This window comes from Rousettus aegyptiacus, unplaced genomic scaffold (assembly GCF_014176215.1).
Source record: "Rousettus aegyptiacus isolate mRouAeg1 unplaced genomic scaffold, mRouAeg1.p scaffold_m13_p_9, whole genome shotgun sequence".
Taxonomy (NCBI): Eukaryota; Metazoa; Chordata; class Mammalia; order Chiroptera; family Pteropodidae; genus Rousettus; species Rousettus aegyptiacus.
In genome coordinates this window covers 76,738,366-76,754,116 of record NW_023416312.1, presented here as the reverse complement: position 1 = coordinate 76,754,116, position 15,751 = coordinate 76,738,366, and the positions used below count along the sequence as shown (strand labels likewise).

Genomic DNA, 15,751 nt, shown 5'->3' with positions numbered 1-15,751 from the left:
TCTAAAAATCTAAATGTAGCATGTTAGCACTTTCGGACATATTTCATTTTGTTGCAATAGCTGCAAAACATGGGTTGCCACTAGCCTAAAACTTAGTTGTTAAATTCTATTAAATATGTGTATCCCTGTGACTAATTTTAATTTCATTTCTATTGTTTCTTTGCACTTTGTTGCTCACATTTCTAAGCTTTAAAGTACAATGGGATTGGATTAAACATGGCAGAGTAAGAGATGTTTCCAGATCTCTCCCCTTGAAACAATAAGCTGAACATCTGAAACTCAACAAAAAACACCCAAACTGCACATCAACATGTCTGAGCATGGGATCTGCACATAAGAGCTACCACAGGTCAGAACTTCAGGTGTCGGGCAATGAACTGGGAGAAACAAAGAATCTGCCTCTCACAGCCATTGGAGCTCGCTGCAGGAGGAGGTGGAAGGAAGAAGGTGAGGAAACATCCCTGAATAGCCTTGCCTGAGAGTGCTTTGAACTCCACGCAGCCAGTGGCAGTGCCCAGTCATCAGGACAGAAGGCAGAGAAATGGGGATGCAGAAAAGTGGGAATGACAGGGAAACAACAGTTGATTTTACTAGCCATGGTTGCAAAATAGAGGCTGAGCCACAGCCCCCATCCCCCAATCTAAAGGCCCCTCCCCTCATACCCTCTGAGACAGACCACCAGGGAACCCCAGAGAATCTGAGCAAATGCTACCAAAACTGTCACTAACACTGACAGGAGTGAAGACTAAGGGTAGTGAGTATGATTAAATATCTGTAAGAAAAAAATGTAATTAAAGCTTTAAAAAAGTAAGGATCCAAGAGGCTTAGATGCCACCTATTGGAAACAAAAAGAAAAATACCAATTTGCAACAGGCTAGTGACCATTATATAATAAATCTTCTTTCTGGAAAGACAAAAACAGCAGAACACACTTCCATTAATGCCCAGACAGAGAAATACTCCATTAAACACAATGAATAACCAAAATGCCAAGGCATCTCAGAAAGAAAGAGAAAAATCTCCAGAAAATAAGCTTACAGACATAGAAATATGCGACTTAAATGACAGAGAATTCAGGATGGTATTTCTGAAAAAACTCAATGAGATCCAAAACAAATCATATCAACAATTTCAGGAACTGAAAAAAAATGATGAGCAGAATGAGTTCTTTAGCAAGAAGATTGAAACACTAAAAAATAAAGAACCAAATAGACCTTCTGGAGATAAATAACACACTGCAAGAGTTGAAAAATAAAATAGCAAGCATGGGAAATAGAGTCAATCAAATGGAGGAAAGGATCAGTGATATCAAAGATAGAAATTAGGAAGTAAATTAGAAGTAAGAAGAGAGAAACCAAAGAATGAAAAAAAAATGAAAGAGAAAGACAAGAACTATCTGATACCATCAGGAGGGGAAACATAAGAATAATGGGCATTATCGAAAGCAAGGAAAAGGAACAGGGATTAGAAAGTGTTTTCAGAAAAGTTGTCAATGAGAATTTCCCAAATCTAAGGAATGAGCTGGTGCTTAGAATTCAAGAAGTCAACAGAACACCCAATTATCTCAACCCAAAGAGGCTTTCAACAAGACACATTGTATTAAAATTATCAATAATCAACGACAGAGACAGAAATCTCAGGGTAGCCAAGGAAAAGAAGACAGTAATCCATAAAGGAAAACCCATTAGATTATCGTCAGACTTCTCAGCACAAACCTACCAAGCCAGAAAGAATTAAAATCAAACATTCAAACTATTAAATGAAAAGAACTACCAGCCAAGAATAATGTATCCAGGTAAGCTCTCCTTTAGATATGAAGGAGAAATAAATACATTTACAGACATACAAAAATTGAGGGAATTCTCCACTACAAGTCCTGCATAAAAGGAAATACTGAAAGAGCTCAGCTCTCCTAAAACAAAATGACAAAAAAAAAACCATAATTAGGAGTAAGATGACTATCAGGCTGATAAAAGCAGAGGAGTGCAGCTCTTATTAGGAAAGGACATTATAAGTTTAAAAAAAGGAGAGATTTGTTATAGCAAAATAGTAATGAATGTTCAGCATACATAGGGACAAATTGAGACAATGACTGAAAAAGGGAGGATTCAAACATCTAAATTTGCAAAAGAGAATGGAGATAAGGCATGTGAGAAGAAAGTGGACTAATGTGTGTGTGTGTGTGTGTGTGTGTGTGTGTAGCTATCCTTGATATATTCAAGATGGTAACACATGGCAAAGATTCAGAACTGAAGCATATGACATAAAACAAGAAGGACCAGAGGATAAGCACACAAAAGTCAACCAAAAAAGAAAAGAGAAACACGAGGACAAGGAAACAATGGAAACACCAAGTTCCAAAAAAGCAAAAGATAAGATGGCTATAAGAAGACCTCATGTTTCAATAGCCGCCCTACATGTAAATGTACTGAATTTGCCAATACAAAGGCACAGAGTTGCAGAATAGATCAAAAAACAAAACCCAACCATATACTGCCTCCAGGAGACACATCTCAGTTCCAAAGACAAATACAGACTCCAAGTGAAAGGGTTGTAAACGATATTTCAAGCACATGGCATTTAGAAAAAAGCTGGAAGTAGCGGTACTAATATCAGACAAAATAGACTTCAAAATAAAAAAGGTAAAGAAAGATACTGAGGGACAATTCATAATGATAAAGGGAATTGTGCACCAAGAAGACATAACACTCATTAATATCTACGCTCCCAATCAGGGAGCCCCGAAATATATAAAGCAATTACTAACAGAACTAAAGGGAGAAACAGACCAAAACACTATTGTAGTAGGGGACCTAAATACCCCACTGTCGAATATGGACAGATCATCCAAACAGAAAATCAATAAGGAAATCACATCCTTAAATGACACATTAGACCAACTGGACATAATTGACATATACAAAGCCTTCCATCCCCAAACAGCTGCTTATACACTCTTCTCTAATGCACATGGAACATTCTCAAGGATTGACCACATACCGGGACACAGAGATAGCCTCGACAATTATAAGAGGGTTGAAAGCACATCAACCTTATTTTCATATCATAATGCTTTGAAACTAGATAGAGATCGACTGTAAAAGAAATCAGAAAGAACTACGAACACGTGGACATTAAACAACATACTACTGAAGAATAACTGGGTCAGAGAAGAAATTAAAAGAGAGATTAAGAGATACATAGAAACAAATGATAATGATAGTACAACATATCAAAATTTTTGGACACGGCAAAAGCGATCATAAGAGGAAGGTTCATATCATTACAGGCCTACCTCCAAAAGAAGAAACAGCCCAAATAAGCAACCTAATGCTTCATCTTAAAAACTAGAAAAGAAAGAACAAATGAAGCCTAAAGTCAGCAGAAAGAAAGTAATAATCAAAATTAGAGCAGAAATAAATGAAATTGAAAAAAAAAGATAGAAAAAATAAATGCAACAAAGAGCTGATTCTTTGAGAAGGTTAATAAAATTGAAAAAACCCTGGCTAGACTCTAAACAAAAAAGAGAAAAGGCACAAATAAACAAAATCAGGGACAAAAAAGGGGAAATTATGACAGACACTGCAGAAATACAAAGGATCATACAAGAATACTATGAAAAAGTGTATAACACCAAATTTAATAAGCTAGAAGAAATGGTACAGTACTTAGAAAAGCACAACCTTCCTAGAATGAATCAAGAAGAACTGGAAAATCTAAATAGACCAAACAGCAGTATGGAAATTGAAACAATCATCAACAACCTACCAAAGAGTAAACGTCCAGGACCAGATGGCTTCACCAGTGAATTTTACCAAATTTGAATTTTATTCAAAGAGGATTTAATACCTATTCTCAAACTCTTCCAAATAATGGAAGAGGAGGCAATACTTCCCAACTCATTTTATAAGGTCAATATTACTTTGATACCAAAACCTAGTAAAGGTAACACACAAAAAAGAAAACTACAGACCAATATCTCTATGAACACAGATGCAAAAATCCTAAATAAGATACTAGTGAACCGAATACAGTAACGTATTAAAAAGATTATACACCGCGATCAAGTGGGCTTCATCCCAGGGTCACAGGGATGGTTTAACAACGCAAATCGGTTAATGTGATACACCGTATACACAAATTAAAAAATAAGAATCATATGATCATATCAAGAGATGCAGAAAAAGCCTTCGACAAGATACAGCATCCATTCATGATCAAAACAACAAAATCGGTATAGAAGAAAAGTACCTTAACATAAGAAAGGCCATCTATGACAAACCCTCAGCCAACATTATACGAAATGGTGAAAAACTAAAAACCTTCCCTCTAAGATCAGGAACAAGGCAAGGCAGTCCACTATCGCCAGTTATTCTGTATAACATAGGCAGTCCTAGCAAGTGCAATCAGGCAAGAGACAAATATAAAAGGCATCCAAATAGGAAACGAAAAAGTCAAACTGTCACTATTTGCGAATGACATGATTCTCTATATAGAAAACCCTAAAGACTTCACAAGAAAACTACTAGGGACAATAAGCAAATACATTAAAGTTTCTGGATAAAAAATCAATGTTCGAAAATCCAAAGTGGTCCTATAGTCTAATAATGAAGTGTCAGAAAAAAAAGTGGAAAAAATAATTCCTTTTGCAATTGCAACAAAAGAAATAAAATGCCTAGGAATGAATCTAACGAAACACGTCAAGGACGTATATAATGAAAACTACGAGAGCCTACTAAAAGAAATTGAAGAAGATGCAAAGAAATGGAAAGATACTCCGTGTTCTTGGATTGGAGGAATCAACATAGTTAAAATGACCATATTACCTAAAGCATTATACAGATTATTGCAATCTCCATCAAAATCCCATCAGCAGTTTTTAAAGAAATAGAACAGAAAAATCATCAGATTTGTATGGAAGCACAAAAGACCCCGAATTGCCAAAACCATCCTGAGAAAAAACGAATGAGACTGGTGGCATCACTCTGCCCAACTTCGAATTATACTACAAAGCAACTGTAATCAAAATGGCATGGTATTGGCAGCAAAACAGACACATGGAGCAGTGGAACAGAATTGAGACTCCAGAAGTAAACCCATATTTATATGGACAAATAATTTTCAACAAGGAGGCCAAAACCATACAGTGGAGAAACGAAAGCCTCTTCAGTAAATGGTGCTGGGAAAATTGGAAGGCCACCTACAAAGAATGAAACTAGACGGTGGTTTACCACCTCACAGCAAAATTAACTCAAAATGGATTCAGGACCTCTTTTTAAGATCTGAAACAATAAAATGCATAGAAGAAAATATAGGAACTAAAGTCAAGAACTTTCCCTTAAAGAGGATTTTATGAATTTGACCTCAAAAGCAAGGGAAGTAAAAGCAAAAATAAATGAATGCTACCACATCCAACTAAAAAGCTTCCGTTCAGCAAAAGAAATCATCAACAAGGTAAAGAGACAACCATCTGAATGGGAAAGTATATTTCCCAATTGGATTTGTTGTTGTTGTTGTTGTTGTCATTATTGAGTCATGTGAGTTTTTTGTATAATTTGGATATTAGGCCCTTATCGGAGGTGTCACTTGCAAATATATTTTCCCATTTGGATGGTTGTCTCTTTACCTTGACGATTTCTTTTGCTGAGAAGAAGCTTTTTAGTTGGATGTAGTAGCATTCATTTATTCAAATATGAGGTCTTCTTATAGCCATTTTATCTTTTGCTTTCTGGTAGCTCAGTGTTTCCATTGTTTCCTTATCCTTGCATGTTTTTAAAAAATTTTTTGTTGAGTGTTGTTGGTGTTCCCTCTGTTCCTTCTTGTTATATATTATATACTTCAGTTCTGAATCTTTGGCTTGCGGTTACCATTACAAATATGTAAAGGATAGCATATATACATACGTACGTACATACATACATACATACATACATACATACAGTCCTTCATTTTCTTCTGCCTGTGCCTTATTTGCATTCTTCTTTGCTAATTTGGATCTTTGAATCCTCCCCGTTTCATTCATTATTATCTCAATTTGTCCCTATGTATGCTGAACATTCATTACTATCTTGCTTAGCAAAATTTTTTTTGTCATTTATGCTTGTAATGCCATGTTCTTAGGAGGGTTTGCTCTCCTCTGCTTCTATCTGTCTGCTATGTGCCTTACTCATATTTTCTTTGTCACTTTGTTTTAGGTGAGCTGACCCTTTTCAGTATTTCCTGTAGCGTTGACCTCATAGTGGAGAATTCCTTCAATTTTTATATATCTTGAAAGGTCTTTATTTCTCCTTCATATCTAAAGGAGTGTTTTGCTATTTACATTGTTCTTGGCTGGTAGTTTCTTTCATTTAATACCTTGAATATTTGATTCCACTGCTTTCTGCTCATATATTTGTTTTTTCCCCCTGTTCCTGAAATTGTTGATATGATTCATTTTGGATCTCATTGAGTTTTTTCCAAAGTACCATCCTGAATTCTCTGTCATTTAAGTTGCATATATCTATGTTTTAAGCTTATTTCATAGAGATTTTTCTCTTTTTTTCTGAGATGCCTTGTCACCTTGGTTGTTCATAGTATTTAATGGACTATTTCTCCATTTGGACATTACTGGAAGTGTATTCTACATTTTTTTCCAGAAAGATTTATTATGTAAAGGTCTCGCTTTGGCCTCCTGCAAATAAGATGTTTTTCTTTTGGTTTCCAGTAGGTGGCGACTAAGCCTCTTGGATCCCTGCTTTATATAGTCTTAATAATGCCTTTTTTTTCTTATAGATCTTCAATCACACTTTCTACCCTCAGTCTCAGTCCCTGTCAGTTTAGTGACAGTTTCCGTAGCGTTTGCTCAGATTCCCCTGGGTTTCCATGGTGTTTGGATTGGGAAGATATGGGGGAGTCCCTTGATTTGGTGATGGGGGGCCAAGGCTCAGCCTCGCATTTTGCAACCATGGCTGTTAATAATTAACCTTTGCTTCTCTGCTGTCCCCACTTCTTGTGGTGTCAAGTTCTCCGCTGTCCCACTTCTCTCCTTTCTGTCTTGATGCCTGGACACTGCTGCCTGCCACATGGAGCTCACAGCTCTCCCAGGCAGGGTTGTTCAGGGAATCTGCCACACCCTTTCCCCTCCCCCTCCTCCTACGGGAAGCTTCAGCTGGGAGAAGCAGCCTCTTTGTTTTTCCCAGTCTCCCACCCGACTCCAGGGGTTCTGACCTGTGGTAGCTCTTATGTGCAGATCCCATGTTCAGATATGCTGGTGTGCAGTTGGGTATTTTTTGTTGAATTTCAGATGTTCAGCTTATTGTCGTTTCAAAGAGAGAGGTCTGGGGACTTCTCTCACTCTGCTATGTTTCTATAAAGTTTTAATAATGCCTTTTTTCTTATAAATATTCAATAATGCTCACTACCCTCAGTCTCAGTTCCTGTGTATGTTAGCAACTCTTTTGGTAGCATTTGCTCAGATTCCCCTGGGGCTCCATGGTTTTTGGTCTTGTAGGAAATGTGGAGTGGGGCCCTCAGGGTTGGGGGATGTGGTGTGCAGCTCAGCTTCACATTTTACAACCATGGTTGGTAATTAACTGCTGCTTCTCTGTCATCCCCACTTCTGTGCTTTCTTCCCTGATCCCTGGTCACTGGTGCCGCATGAAGCTCACAGCTCTCTCAAGCAGTGCTATTCAGGGAATCTGCCACACCTTCTCCCCTCCTCGCCCTCCTTCTGGGAGCTCTGGCTGCGAGAGGTAGCTTCTTTGTTTCCCCAATCTACTTCCTGAACCCTCCAATTATGACCTGTGGTAGCTCTTATTCATTGATCCTACGCTCAGATGTGCCTGTTTTTGTTGAGTTTTAGATGTTCAGTTTATTGTTGTTTCAAAGAGAGAGATCTGGGGACTTCTCTCACTCTGCCATGTTTCTGATGTCACTCCCCTCTTCCTCACTGTAGATAAGTGACCCTAGGTGAAATAAAAATTTTCCAATGGAACATTGAGCTATTTTCAGTAATTAAGGCAGCAACATAAAACTTAGCCTGTTAACTAAGAGCACTAGAACATATACACTTTGTAGTAATGTGGGAAAGGAATTGAAAGTGTTTTGAGGTCCCAAAGGGTATAGGAGACAAAAAAACGGGAATGAAAGGACCTGAAGCCAAACTCTTCCTGCTTTATTTATGAACTGAGTTTATGCTTCTTGCTGTTTATGGATACCATCTCACTGTTGGTGGTTGTGACAAATGTAATCTAAGATCTTGGTGGTATAGTTCTATTTAGTTGAAGAGGTCTGAATATGACTATGGTTGTAGTTGGGGTAGGGAGAGGCATAATCCTTTGTGAAAATCACTAGTAAGATGACTGTTACATCATTGGCAAAGCTTCTGGTGGGAAGTAAATTAGTGAATAATTACTTTATGACACTTGCATCTAAGTAAATTTTAAACAAAGCAAAAAAACCCAGAATTCTTTCTTTACAATTTTATTTACAAAATGTATTAAAACTTTGTACAATACTACCTCATGGCAATGAGGCTTTGTAATTTATGCCCACACATGCAGTTTACACTTTTTTAGCCATTAGTCTGCTTGGCAATTTTTACACTCACTGAAGTACAGTTTTAACAACAAAAATAAAAGAATTGGGAAAAAAAATCCTCAAGTGACTACTGCCAAACTCCCATAGCTTGAAGTTAGTAGCAGAAATTTGAAGCAATCAATGTTTTTTTAAACATGCAAGTTTTTAAAAAATAACAAACCAATTTACCTGCTTCTCCATTCCCAGTGAAATTTCCTCTCTGAAAAACTGATTTGTGTCAATATACGTACATTTCTTGTTATATAGTGCCTATGAAAATGTTTGTGTGTAGGTAGGTTGGTTCGTTTTATACAACTTCATATTCGTATAGCATTAGCTTTCTATGCTGGCACATTATAGTAGCATTCAGAAGTTGAAAATCACAGTTTCATGAAAACAAAACAAAACAAAAACACAACAGATTTTTTTTGTTGTTGTTTCATACCATTCAAGATTTGATACACTTTTTGGAATGAAAGTTTATATTACACTTTTCTGGAAACATTTCATTGGATGAAACTTTTTTTTCCAAAGACAAGAGTAAATATGCAGTGACTCAACTAAGCATCTAAAGGTCATACTTGGGAAATGAATTCAAGCTAGTTTTTATAGTCTGGAAACTTCCCAATGCATGTCATTGATGAAAGCAAACTACTGAACTACAGAAAGCATATGTCGTTATTTAGGAGGTAATTAATGAGCGGAGATTATTTCTTCTGACTGTTCTGATGATATTAATGGCAGGTACACAGTTAATTACTTGATAGTCCATTGAGCAGTGGAGTGATCTTCTGTGAGAGTCACTAAAGAGACAGTCCCAAGTAAGGACCAGGGAGTGATGCTGAGGCCCTCAGTTTAACAGTAGATTTAGGAATGCTTCTTAGCCTTTGCAAACTAGAAAAGGACGCATGCAGTCTGATGGAGAGCTGCGGGCAGTAACAGGCAACAGCTGGTAAGACAGACCTAGCAAGAGTAAAGTCAAATTGAGAACTGTGGTCTGAACCCATTGGCCCACTTTGCAACACAGTCCTGGTCTCCGTGGTGTACACTTGAAAGGCATACTTAGCAGAGAAAGCAGAGCTAAACACAGTGTTGTTTCTGAGAAAGATATTCTGAACACCTTTGGGAGTATAGGCAGCATTTCCTTTACCTCAATGCTAAACACTCAGCTATATTGACTTAAAATGCACACTGAAGCAAGAAAAACAGACCTGTGAGCTTAAATTCCAGGCTTCTTGGAAAGCCCTGGGATCCGTTTTAGGAAAGCACCGAGAGGTATGCCTGATAGTGCCCAGTCCCTCGCTACACATGAAAGTCAGTTTCGAAAGCTCTGTTAATCCCTTCATTGCGTAGGATGTTCTCAAAGTATTTTCACAAAACCATTTCAAGGACACAGAGAAGTCACTGTTTAGTCCCTTTTCTAAAGTGTTGAATTTTCTTAAGTGCTGCATTTACAGTCTAAAGATATACACATTTCGGCAATACTGAAAGGAAATAGGGTACACAGAACATTACCACCAACAGGAAATACCAAAAATATCTGTTCAGCAGATGCTAGAAGAAATGCCAGTCTGTCTTCCCAAACACAGGGAATCAAAGATTTTTTTTAAGTCAAGAAGAATTATTTTAACTAAGATGGACCTATTTGTTGAACTGGAATTTTAAACATATGTGTGTGTGTGTGTGTGTGTGTGTGCACGCTAAAGAATGTGTGTATACTCTGTAGTAATATCAAAGAATGGCTTTTGTTGAATTGACTTTTTTGATAAGTTTTTTTTTCACATACTGGAATCTTGCATGTCTATTTTTTGTTGGTTTTTATTTTAATATTTTTATTTCAAGCAAAGCAAAAAGATTTCAATGATAGTTTGCATTGTTGTGAGTCTCAGAGTGTTCCATAAGGCACTGAAGGAAAAAAAAAATCAGTTTTTCCTATTGAAAGGTCATTGCACCATCAGCAATGTTCGTGTCATGCCCGACACCAAGGAGAGTGAAATCTGGCTCAGGATCCTTGAAGCAGCCACGTTTTCGGTGATTCCGTTTGTCACATGCCTCTAGTGGGAAGGGATCTGCAAAGGCAAGGGGGAAATTTAAACTCGAATGGGCTTTTTATAGGGAATTGAGAAGTTTATTATGGCTCAGTCTATCTTTGACAAAAACCATGGCTGTTTTCTTAAATTGGCATCTCTGGGACTGTACCCAATTTGACTGGCTTTAAGCAACCAGGTATGTTTAAATTCTTTCACCCAATGCAAATGATTTGTATTAGGTAAAATTAGGTTCCTTCTCTACTATTCATTATACAGGTTTGCATGAAATCTAACTCAAGACATTAATCACTTAGGATGTAGGTATACTAGAAAGTCTTAGTAGCATTCAAATATAGATATTCAGGATAACTACACTGCAGAGTGTATTCTGATTGCAGAACCTGTGATCAAGGACTGTTTACCTGGGACAGAAGGTAAACAATGTTTTATGGCTTGCTTGATTGAACTCCATTTGCTGTGAGAAGAAAATTTGCTGCTCATTGCCAAAAAAGTGTCAGCTTGTTTCTCCTAATACCTACAACCTTAGTTATTAAAGTATAAAAATGACACAGAAATTTTAAAGAGAGAGCACATTCCAGGAAAAGGCCAGGACAGTGATACCCATGAAGGGACTTGGCATGTTTGGAGTTTATGCCCTGATATTGTGGGCCTGACTGAAATGTGGATATAGTTTTCCTCTTGGAGGCATTAACTAGTGCAGCGGTTTTATTTTTCCCTGACTCTGAAAACTTAAGGCCACTTTTCTGTATTCTCTTCAAGCTCACATCCTTCCTCTCCATCCTCTCTCTCTATGTTAATGGGACACTACTTTTTCTACTGAGCTAACAATGAACTTTATCCCAAAGAAATGACATAATCATTTTTTACCACTGGCCCTGGAATAAAAGTATCTGTAAAAAGAATGTCAAAGATGCACCCAAAGGCCAAAATTCCCAAAGAGAGCAGTATAAGACTAACATGGAAGTGGGTAAACCTCTTCCTTAGGATTTGTCCAGAGTCCCGAGTTACATCTGTCTCAGAAGCTTGGAGAAATTTGTCTATGGCAGAAAGATCAAAGTCCCTTCCTCACCCTCCCATTGGCCATAGCATGCCATTACCTAGCTGCATAACTTTGGGAAAGCCACCTAATATCTCAATGCCTCTGTTTCCTGCTTTTAAATGGGGATAGATGAAATATCATTACTGAGGTAAGTTCTCTGAGGACAAAGAACACCACCATTTCAGTTATCCAGAATGTGTTTTCTATTTCACATAAGATGAAGTCTTTAAGTAGGAAAATGTTCCCAGGAAGAATGTTTATGCATAGGCTGCAGAAGGAAAATTGATGACTTTGAAAATGGGCTGCATGAACAAAGTTAATATTTTCTAGGAAGATTAAACGCAACTGTCTTAAAGGAAAAATGGGAATCTTTTTCCTTCACTTCAGCATCTTGAGGTATTTAAAATGAGAAGGACTTCAAAACTATTGTTTAAGAAACCAAAGAAGCCAGAAGTAGTTCTGAACAGCAATGAAAAAATTAGAAAGAATTTCTTAAAACAAATAGCGGAGTCAACCCTAGGGTGCAGTGAATCTGGAATACTTGGCAGTCAGTCACCTACCAAGGCATGCTTGGAGGCCACACTTTCAGTGGTAGATCAGTAACCCAGAGGGGCATTAGGTAGTCAAGAGGCTGTCTGATTCCTAGTGGGTACTGGATCTGAGGCTGAGGCATGTGTTCCTGCAATGAGTCTAATAATCCTGACTCTACTCTCATTATATAAATGCTCCTCTTTCAAAATGGCTTTTATTAAGCAGTTTTCACCTGGATTATATTTTTGCAGGTAATTTGCCCTTGAGTAGTTTTTGTTCCTGAAGAATTACTGGTACCATAAATTCCCAAGGCCTGCTCTGATAATTAGTAAGAAAAGTGAAATCTCGGAGTGCTTCTCCATCTCGGTGCCCATGAGTAGACCCTGACAGATCTAGGCTAGCTCATCAATCTGGAAGCCTAATAACTAGGTAACAAATTTGAAGTCACTGAGAGACATTCTAGAACTTCTTGGGAAAATAAAAGATGTATGGATGAAGAGTTCACTCTTTACTTAATCAACATTCCCCTAACATTATATCACCAAACTGGCTGAAGACAGCAGAGAGGTTTCTATTTCTTGCTCAGCTTGCTTTGTGCCTCTTGACTGGCACATGTAAGGTTTTTTTTCCGGCATCCTCTGAGCTCTTTTTCTTTATTTCTTGTCTGTAGACATCACACAGATTTGGAGGACAGATTTGTTTGCAGAGGTGTTTTCCAGGTTTTCTTTTCATTCTAGTGATGGTTGCCAAGGTGCCAGCTAACTGGGTTGTAATCACATTGGGATCGATGTCCATTAAAATATGATTTTTTGTTTTAATTATCCTGAATTTAGCTTCACAAAATGAATCAACAAAGATGACTAAAAGAAAGCCAGATCCAGAAGTTGTGTCCCATTGATTTCTAAGGCACTTTCTCCAGGTTTGATTTCCTGGGCCTCTACTTTAGGACTGCGACATTCTGCCCAAAGATTTGCTGATCCCTATTTCTTTCTTTTCCTTCCTTCCTTCCTTCCTTCCTTCCTTCCTTCCTTCCTTCCTTCCTTCCTTCCTTCCTTCCTTCCTTCCTTTTTCCCTTCCTTCATCTATTATCTCTCTTTTTGTTCCCTCTTTTCTCTAGAGTATTATCACTCCCTTGACCAACAGCATCAACATGACATGGGAGCTTGTGAAAAATGTAGACTCTCAGGCCCCATCCCAGACCTGCTGAATTAAAATCTGTGCTTTTATAAATGCTCTGGTGACTTACATGTACACTGACATTTGAGAAGCACTGCTCTGAGGCTTTAACAAGAGGCGATAGTAGTTGGAGAGTAGGCATCTAGATTCTCAGATGGAATGGCTGGTAATAAAAAGGGTCTGGAGGCTGTGTGATCTTGAGCCTTGATACTCTTCTGTTTCAGAAAGATTCTTTGTTGGGAAAGTAGGAGTGATCAAATATATAATCTCATGTCGAGTGCATAAGTGAGACATATGGAGACTTGGTAAAGCCAGTCCCTAAAAACTTTGTTTTTTTTGTAAATGAGTCTGACATAAACTCAGGATCCACTCTCTGTTTGATAGGATCCTGTTGGGATTTCAAGGTTCATGGGGACTACCAGGCCATGAATGGTTAGAGGCAGCATGGTTTAATGAAGAATACATCTATAGGAGGAAGAATGGCTGAGTTTTAGTCCCAGAACTTCCACTTCCTAGTTGTGTTGCTTTGAGTGAGTCACTTGATGTGGCTGTATCTTAGTTATTTTCTGACTCATTACCTCAAATGGGGCAATAGATGTGTGAGCACTTGGAAAACTATGCAGATTTATTATGTATTATTGCTTTGGATGCCAGTATCTCAGAATTTGGGATAATTAAGCTAGGCCGAAATTACTTGTGTATTGTCCTATGAAAAAGCAAGTGATGTGCCCCAAATGTAATGGGCCTATATAATCTACTCAAGAATAAAATATTTTAAGCACATAGGAACGTTAAATGCTTGCATGCAAACAGTGCTAATTATAGATGAATTCATGTATTGTACATTCAACAATACAATGGGAACACTTTGTTAGTGTGTTAGTTCAGTGTATTGAATATGTTGTGGCAAAAAGTTGCAGTCTGCAGCAGAAAAGAACAACAAGCAACTTTATCAAACAAGATAATGTTTTCCATCATGAAGAGAAATGATTTATTTAAATAAAATGTTACTTAAAATTGGCTAAATTTAGTCCACAACATGAAATATAAGATCAAAACACAAATAAATGCAGTTGTAGAAATTCAAGCACATTGACATTGACTCATCAGGTCAAAAATGTACCATCTAAAATAAGGGCTATGAAGGTGCTCAATGTTCTGTTCCACTTCAGATATATGTATTAATGACGACAGATGCACTTGAAGGTAAAAAGACTATATATTTTTAAATACTCCCAGAATGAATGGTTATCCTAATTTTAGCTTTCCGTTGAACACATCTGAGTTATTGGTGGTGGCGGGGGAGGGTGTTGGCTATAGCTGCTAGAGTCAAAGTGGCATCAGGTTCATTTAAGTATGAATCTGGGGAAGCCAGTAGCAAGGAACCTAGACTGTACTTTGGGAGATATTTGCCTGAATATTAGTTCCAAGAAAGGGACAACAAAAGAACTCAAAGATCAAGGAAATTGTCTCAGGCTTTCACTTAAGAGAACCACTTCTCTGCTATGGAAGCACTGCATTTCTCAAGATGGCAGTGCCCCATTTCTAGTCCTCATATTCACATCAGTTCCAGAGCAGCTGCTTTCTCTAGAGCTGCACTGTCCAATATGGTAGTCACTAGCTGCATTTAACAATTAAACACTTGACATGAAGCTAGTACAAACTGAGATGTGCTATGAGTATAAAATACACTCTAGATTTTAAGACTTAGTATAAAGAAAAGTATGTAAAATGTTGCATTCATTTTTATATTGAGAAAATGTTGAAAGGAAATCTTGGATATATTGGGTTAAATAAAATATATCATTAAATTAATTTCACTTGTTACTTTAAAAAATGTGGCTACTAGAGCATTTAAAATTACATATGTGATTCAAATACATGACTTGAAAATATGTCTATTGAACAGTGCTGCTCTAGAGAATTTTTTTTCCTTTTGGTGCACAGACCACAATTTAATTACAGCTATGCTATTAAGAAAGCAGCACTGCCTGACAAGAAAGCACAACCAATTATTGTTTTCAAGGAATCAAATAGTTGCAAAGAACAGACAATGCTTGAGACAAACAAAACTAAGAAACAAGAGATTAACATACAGTAATATAAGGCTGATTAGTTTATTAAACCTTAACCGTACCCCTAGATCTTAACACTCTCTGTTCCATACACGTTGTAGCCTTCTCTGTATGTAGCGTAATTTTGAGTGTTGGTGGCAGGAGCAGGCTTAAAGTTTTGGGTGTTCTTTGTAAGTTTCATGCGTTTGGACTCTGCCCGTGATTTGTAACAGAATTCTATCAAAGCCACCATCATGGCCAGCCCCAGACCTCCGACAAGTATATAGAAAACTCCTGCCACATTGCTCAGGCTCAGAGCGCTGGTCTTGTCCTAAGAGAAATGA

At 37.6% G+C, this 15,751-nt stretch overlaps 1 protein-coding gene across 6 annotated transcripts in view; it reads right to left on the bottom strand.

The window, feature by feature from the left end:
* Nucleotides 1–8,440: 8,440 nt before the first annotated feature.
* GRIA3 (glutamate ionotropic receptor AMPA type subunit 3) overlaps nt 8,441–15,751 on the bottom strand; it is a 346,637-nt gene continuing 339,326 nt past the window's right edge. For 2 of the 6 annotated variants that reach the window (XM_016136089.2, XM_016136084.2), the window contains exons 15-16: nt 15,491–15,738; nt 8,450–10,625 (exon numbers count right to left, since the gene is read on the bottom strand). In XM_016136089.2, coding sequence (XP_015991575.1) covers nt 15,493–15,738 — 246 coding nt within the window. In that variant the 3' untranslated portion in view covers nt 8,450–10,625; nt 15,491–15,492. Of the gene's footprint in view, nt 10,626–13,423; nt 15,739–15,751 lie in introns of those variants that run through there. The other 4 variants (XR_004952901.1, XM_036227316.1, XM_036227315.1 and 1 more) reach the window with 4 other exon arrangements.